Raw genomic sequence first — 7,855 nt, 5'->3', positions numbered from 1 at the left:
GTTTTGCATGTTTAAATCTGTCTTACACACGTTGTATGTGAACGTTAGATCTATCACACCCGATCATCACGCGGTGCTTCAAAACAACAAACTGTCGCAACGGCACACAGTTAGGGGGAACACTTTCTTGAAATTATTATGAGGGATCATCTTATTTACTACCGTCATTCTAAGTAAACAAGATGCAAAAACATGACAAACATCACATGCAATCAAATAATAGTGACATGATATGGCCAATATCATATAGCTCCTTTGATCTCCATCTTCAGGGCTCCATGATCATCTTCGTCACCGGCATGACACCATGATCTCCATCATCATGATCTCCATCATCGTGTCTCCATGAAGTTGCTCGCCAACTATTACTTCTACTACTATGGCTAACGGTTTAGCAATAAAGTAAAGTAATTACATGGCGTTAAATCATTGACACGCAGGTCGTACAATAATTAAGACAACTCCTATGGCTCCTGCTGGTTGTCATACTCATCGACATGCAAGTCGTGATTCCTATTACAAGAACATGATCTCATACATCACAATATATCATTCATCATTCATCACAACTTTTGGCCATATCACATCACAAAACAATTACTGCAAAAACAAGTGAGACGTCCTCTAATTATTGTTGCATCTTTTACGTGGCTGCAATAGGGTTCTAGCAAGAACGTTTTCTTACCTACGAAAAAGCGACAACGTGATTTGTCAACTTCTATTTACCCTTCATAAGGACCCTTTTCATCGAATCCGCTCCAACTAATGTGGGAGAGACAGACACCCGCTAGCCACCTTATGCAACTAGTGCATGTCAGTCGATGGAACCCGTCTCACGTAAGCGTACGTGTAAGGTCGGTCCGGGCCGCTTCATCCCACAATACCGCTGAAGCAAAATAAGACTAGTAGTGGCAAGAAAGTTGACAACATCTACGCCCACAACAGATTTGTGTTCTACTCGTGCAAAGAGAACTATGCATAGACCTAGCTCTGATGCCACTGTTGGAGAACGTTGCAGAAAATAAAAATTTGCCTACGGTTTCACCAAGATCAATCTATGAGTTCATCTAGCAACGAGAGAGAGGAGTGCATCTACATACCCTGGTAGATCGAGCGCAAGCGTTCAAGGGAACGGGGTTGAGGGTGTCGTACTCGTCGTGATCCAAATCACTGGAGATCCTAGCGCCGAACGGACGGCACCTCCGCGTTCAACACACGTACGGTCAGCGTGACGTCTCCTCCTTCTTGATCCAGCAAGGGGGAAGGAGAGGTTGATGAAGATCCAGCAGCATGACGGCGTGGTGGTGGATGCAGCAGGGTTCCGGTAGGGCTTCGCCAAGCGTTTGCCGGAGGAAGAGGTGTAGCAAGGGGGAAGGGAGGCGCCAAGTGCAAGGGTGCGGCTGCCCTCCATCCCCTCTCTTTATATAGGGACCCTAGGGGGGGCGCCAGCCCTAGGAGATGGGATCTCCTAGGGGGGCGGCGGCCAAGGGGGGAAACTTGCCCCCCAAGGCAAGTGGAGGCGCCCCCTCCCCTACGGTTCCCAACCCTAGGCGCAGGGGGGGCCCAAGGGGGGGGGGGGCGCACCAGCCCACCAGGGGCTGGTTCCCCTCCCACTTCAGCCCATGGGGTCCTCCGGGATAGGTGGCCCCACCCGGTGAAACCCCGGGACCCTTCCGGTGGTCCCGGTACAATACCGGTCACCCCCGAAACTTTCCCGATGGCCGAAACTCGACTTCCCATATATAATTCTTTACCTCCGGACCATTCAGGAACTCCTCGTGACGTCTGGGATCTCATCCGGGACTCCGAACAACTTTTGGTTTGCTGCATACAAATATCTCTACAACCCTAGCGTCACCGAACCTTAAGTGTGTAGACCCTACGTGTTCGGGAGACACGTAGACATGACCGAGACGGCTCTCCGGTCAATAACCAACAACGGGATCTAGATACCAATTGATGGCTCCCACATGCTCCTCGATGATCTCATCGGATGAACCACGATGTCGAGGATTCAAGCAACCCCGTATACAATTCCCTTTGTCAATCGGTACGTTACATGCCCGAGATTCGATCATCGGTATCCCGATACCTCGTTCAATCTCGTTACCGGCAAGTCACTTTACTCGTACCGTAATGCATGATCCCGTGACCAGACACTTGGTCACTTTGAGCTCATTATGATGATGCATTACCGAGTGGGCCCAGAGATACCTCTTCGTCATACGGAGTGACAAATCCCAGTCTCGATCCGTGTCAACCCAACAGACACTTTCGGAGATACCCGTAGTACACCTTTGTAGTCACCCAGTTACGTTGTGACGTTTGGTACACCCAAAGCACTCCTACGGTATCTGGGAGTTACACGATCTCATGGTCTAAGGAAAAGATACTTGACATTTGGAAAAGCTCTAGCAAACGAACTACACGATCTTGTGCTATGCTTAAGATTGGGTCTTGTCCATCACATCATTCTCCTAATGATGTGATCCCGTTATCAACGACATCCAATGTCCATAGTCAGGAAACCATGACTATCTGTTGATCAACGAGCTAGTCAACTAGAGGCTCACTAGGGACATATTGTGGTCTATGTATTCACACGTGTATTATGATTTCCGGATAACACAATTATAGCATGAATAAAAGACAATTATCATGAACAAGGAAATATAATAATAATCCTTTTATTATTGCCTCTAGGGCATATTTCCAACACCTATACGATTCTATTGATTAAGTAATTTATCCATTGTGTACATGGTGGGTAGCTAGCATTGATCAACCTTTGATGTCAATTGTATTTACTTCCATCACGCTGAAAATGAGTTGATGCAATCCGGGAGACGCTTTTGCGAAAATTTCAAGAATAATGCCGGTCCTTCTTGAAGATGGCGATTCATGACATGAAGCCCATGAGGATATTGAAGATGGCGGTTCACAAGCAAGGCCCCAAGGCCCGAGGGCGACTTAAGGCCCGTAGGGGTAAACCGACATATATGTAAGACTTGTATTGTAAGGCATGTATAGATAGTCACAGAGCCGGACTCGTTGTCTATGAGCCGGCCGGGACCCCGTGAGCCGTTGGGCGTCAACCTGTGTATATAAAGGGACGACCCGGCAGCGGTTCAAGGCAAGAGACAAGAGATCGAAAGCTAGGTCAATCGTATTCACTCCCTGGTATTCAAGACATAAGCAATACCACCTCAAACTGGATTAGGCATTTAGCCGAACCAGTATAAACTCACGTGTCCTTTGTCCCGTTTAACCCCTTTAAGCTACCATAGTTGCGATGGCTCCATGATTAAGTCCTCACACTAGGACATCAGCCGTGACTATTCCACAACAGTATGTATAACGGAGTGTTAGAGATACGACAGACAAGCAAAACAACAAAGAAAGATATCAACACGGAGGAACACGAGACTTTCATGTGGTAAAACCCCTCCAACATGAAGGGGAAAAAACCACGAGCACTAGCCAGTAAACTTCACTATATCTGGAGAGGTTAAAAAGCTGGGAATTTACAACTGACCAACTTATCCCATGCAGCGGCTTAGAAGAGGTATCTATACAGCGGTGACATGGACAATACTGATCCGTACCGCATGAGGCCTTCGCCCCCCACACATGCACCCCCAGGCACCCTGAAAGGGCGGCCCACATGGCTGAAGCCTCCAATTGACGGGCCTAAGCTCAACTCAGTTGGTCAGAAGTTAGACGTTAACTTAATACTTGAATTTGGATCAGAACATAGCACGAAGAGCAGCAGCACCCACAACTTAACACTATAATTTAAGAAATACTTGCCACCTAGTTAGTGAAACTAATTTTGGAAATGTTTTACATATGAGGCTTCGGTTCTTCTTTGAATGGGCACTTCCGTGTGTGGAAATTGCTTTCCTATTTTCTAAAAGTTAAGGAGTCTTCTAATAATCGTAATGATTAAAAAAAGTTATTTCTCTCATTTTTCTGAGGGAAAAGGTTCTCCTTCTGTATGATTTATGGACATTTCACTCGCTGGACCAGTAAGATAGTGACGGGAATTTAAGTTTGTCCTAGGTGATAGTATGAAGATGGTCATCATAAGCACAACTATGTTTAGACTGATGTATAAGTTTGGCCTGCACTCCATAATGTGAAACTTCCTCCCATGACAATTTGTCATCGTCGGTGTCTCCCAAGGTGTACATGTGGCTACGCAGTCATTTTCTAAGATTTAATGAGCCCACATGTGAAACATGTTGGGAAACTTCCTCCCACGACACTTCGTCATCGTCGGTGTCTCCCATGGTGTACATGTTGCCAAGTGGTCATTTTCTAAGATTTAATGAGCCCACGTGAAACATGTTAGACCAGTGAGGCAAAGACACAAATTCAAGTATGTGTATCATCTTATTAAGGTCATCGTCATCATCAGACGCCCGGATAAAAAACTGTGTGTGCCTTAGGACCTACTATAGGAGTGCTCTTGTGGGCGCTTGCTATTAAGGCAATCGAGCGCACGACCCCTCCCCTGAGGATAGTATCCCCCGATGGGGAGGCTTTCCAACCTCAGTGCTACTTCCATTGCCAGAGAAAAAGTTCTGCTTGTAGTCAACGCCTTGAACCATGCCAAAAACCTTTTGTAACAAGTTGAGCCTTATAAACGTAAATATTTCCATCCATATCAATATTTATTTATTTGCACTCGATGGATTTAACGCCACCTTGCAGGTGAACCAATTTTCAAACGAGATTTTCTCCCATAAAATCTATGTAGGATCTCATGGCACTCTTCTAGCTTTTTCGCAGAGTATATATGGGTCCATCATTGCTTCCACATAAGTCGTAGAACCATCATTGTCTAACTACAATATGTTGTGTGAATTGCGGAGCCTTTCCGACTTTTGTGGTGCTTCTTTGCCATGGTTGGCTCAACTTGTTCTGGCAAGTGAGCATCACTAATGGGGTCATCCACGAGTGGCTTTTCTTAACCTCTTCGAGCTGCAAAGATCTCCATTTGTTGAGGGAAATTTATGATTCGGTGTTCATGTGGGTGAAGCAGGGGGAAACCATATCCGTTCTAGACAGTATTTGTTCTAGCAGGTTGGGAATTGATCGGCGAAGATCATGATGGTGACCTCATAAATTGAAATGTAGAATGGATTCATGTATTCCCCAGTTCCTAAATATAGGTCTTTTTAGAGATTTCAACATGGACTGCATACGGAGCAAAATGAGTGAATCTACACCCTAAAACATGTCTATATACATCCGTATATAGTTTGTAGTGGAATTTCTAGAAAGACTTATATTTAGGAACGACGGGAGTAGTGAAAACTATTGATGATGTGAAGTCGATCGTCCTTGGTAGAGGATTCAACGTCATGGAGTTTGGTGTCGAAGTAGTGGAGGTGGGTGCCATAGATCTTGCCGCCGAGGGCTTTGTGTCCTTCTCGGCGCGACATCAGCGGAGCATGATGATGTTAGCTTGTTGACACGTTGGTAGATCACAAGTGGAAAGTAGGTATGGAATTAACACAAGATGCAGGGTAACACTATCTTCTTTATTATTCAAAGAAATAGATGTATACAATATGGTGCCCCTATCCAAAATATACATAAATATATAATATGCCCTTTCAAGTAGGGGAGCAACTGTTGCGGACTGGCAGCAATCGAGAAAGACCCGCAAAATACATGTATAAATTCGGGATACAGCTCCCATAGAGGTAGAAATCGACCAAGCAGAAAGAATAACAGAAATAACAATTGTGTAAGGGTACAGCCACGTTCATGTAGCTCGTTATTGGCAGCAACATATTAATTTGTTCAACATCGGCCACCGGGGTAGACATGTCCCATCAGGCGTGGTTCGGCGTGCAGCACAAGCGGTTTGGCTAGGAATAAATCGTGCTCCGACTCACTGAGATCGATAGATGCTACACCCGCTGGCTTGGTCCATGTGAATCCCTGCAGTAGCCGTCCGAAGAGCATTACACACATGGTTGTGCCAAGCCACGCCGCCACACACCCACGGCGGCCGGTGCTGAAGGAGATGAACCGCAACTCATTCTCCGTGAGGGTGACGTCGTTGTGGGCTGCGGTATTAATATGACGCTCTGGCTTGAAGTGTAGCGGCTCGTCCCAGATAGCCGGGTTCCGGCCAAGTCCCCTACGACTGAGTAAGACATGGCTGCCCTTGGGGACACGGTAGCCGGCGATGTTGCTGTCAGCGAGCGCGACGTGTGGCACGTTGAAGGGTGCGACGGGGTGCAGCCGGAATGCCTCACGAATGCATGCCTTGACGTAGGTGAGGCGTCGGATGTCCGACTCCTGCACCAACCGCTCTCGGCCCACCACCCGGTCGATTTCCTCCACCGCCTTCCGCATCACCTCGGGCATGTTTGTCATCTCTGCGAGCGCCCACTCCACCGCGTTGGATGGGTTGTCCACGGCGGCAAATATTATGTCCTGCACCAGCATCCCATGCAACAGATTAATGAAAATATGTATACTTTTTTTGCATCTTGGACCTTCATAGACACGTTTGATGTTGACATCGGTTTTTCTTTATTTTGCTTTTTGGCCCCTGGATGTTTTTCTGGTGGCGTGCCCTCGGTGTTGCATGCATGCATGCGTTATGTGTTTACGTACGTACCTGCGACTGTGCTTTCACCTCCTCGATGGTGAGAAGAGGGTTCTCCTCTGCGTCCTTGAGCGTGATGAGTACATCGAGGAAATCCTCGAGCTCCTCCATCTGGCCGGACTTCCATTGCCGCCACCTCTCGTCAATGACCGTGTCGTGCAGCCGGTTGACCGTCGCATTGGCCTCCATCACAATCTTCATGTGTCCGTCGAGGTCGAGGCCGAGGCCGCGCAGCCACGGTAGGTAGTCGGAGACACAGAACGTGTAGAGGAGCCCTAGCGACGTGAACACAGCGTCCATGTGCTCCACCTCCATTGCACCCGGGCCGCCATCCTGACGAGGCTCGCCGAAGTAGCGCCTGCCAAATACGAGCCGCCGGATGACATTACCACAGTAATGCCTCGCCACATGCCTCACATTGACGGCCGAGGACGGCGCGGTGGCGAGCATGCAGACGTAGCTTGTGAGGTTGTCGGCCTCTTGGGCACGCTGGTCGTGGAGCCACTGGTGCCGGGAGGGGCAGATGATTTCCGAGGTGAGCACGCGACGCATCTTCCTCCACTGGTCGCCCATGGGGGACAGCACGGCGTTCTTGTACCCGCCGCTAAAGGTCGACGAGGCGAAGGTGAGCGGGCGGGAGGCGAAGTTGGCATCCTGCTTCTTGAGTACCTCACGGGCGATCTTCGGGCAGGTGATCAGGACCACGAGGACGCTACCGAGGCGGATGCAGGCGATGTCGGTGTCCATGTCCTTCATCATCGAGTGGATCCATCGGAATGCTGGCTTGTTGAGCATCATCTCCGGCAGGTTGCCCACAAGGGGCCAGGAGAATGCACTGCCCGGAGGGAGCTGCGTGGCACCAACGCAGGTGATCTTGCTCTTGGGCTTGGGCATGAACATAAGGACCATGAAGGCTAGCACGGGCAATAGCCCCATTGCCATTAAGAACAGCTGATCCATCGGTGCAAGCACTGCTTTGTTGGACCCACAGATCAAACTAGCCACTAGAAACTTTTCTGCTCCCTCCCTCGGGTTGCAGGTCATGAATATATAGCTAAACTTTTTATGCATGTCCAGGATGGTTTAGGGCACCTCCAACGTTGACCCGCAAATTTGCTCCGGCATCCGTTCACGGACGGGGAGATCAGTCCACGGACACAGATGCCCGAGACGGGGAAGCATACATTTGAAGCCGGGTTTCAACAAACCGGACAAAATTCGTAC

At 48.5% G+C, this 7,855-nt stretch overlaps 1 protein-coding gene across 1 annotated transcript; it reads right to left on the bottom strand.

The window, feature by feature from the left end:
- Positions 1 to 5,759: 5,759 nt before the first annotated feature.
- On the bottom strand, positions 5,760 to 7,623 carry LOC119346581 (tyrosine N-monooxygenase-like). Its single transcript, XM_037615873.1, has 2 exons — positions 6,644 to 7,623; positions 5,760 to 6,456 (listed from the first exon to the last, which is right to left on the bottom strand). The coding sequence occupies exons 1-2, from the start codon at positions 7,589 to 7,591 to the stop codon at positions 5,815 to 5,817; spliced, it is 1,590 nt and encodes a 529-aa protein (XP_037471770.1). The 5' UTR covers positions 7,592 to 7,623; the 3' UTR covers positions 5,760 to 5,814.
- Between the last annotated feature and the right edge of the window lie 232 nt (positions 7,624 to 7,855).

This window comes from Triticum dicoccoides, unplaced genomic scaffold (assembly GCF_002162155.2).
Source record: "Triticum dicoccoides isolate Atlit2015 ecotype Zavitan unplaced genomic scaffold, WEW_v2.0 scaffold43390, whole genome shotgun sequence".
NCBI lineage: Eukaryota > Viridiplantae > Streptophyta > Magnoliopsida > Poales > Poaceae > Triticum > Triticum dicoccoides.
Note: the sequence above shows the minus strand (reverse complement) of the source record. Positions and strands in the feature narration are given on the sequence as shown.

Excerpts from the sequence above, each read along its gene's own strand:
- LOC119346581 (XM_037615873.1), bottom strand. The coding sequence starts at position 7,591 with ATGGATCAGCTGTTCTTAATGGCAATGGGGCTATTGCCCGTGCTAGCC. Across the intron at positions 6,457-6,643 it reads AGGTGAAAGCACAGTCGCAG|GACATAATATTTGCCGCCGT; the intron begins GTACGTACGTAA and ends ATGCTGGTGCAG.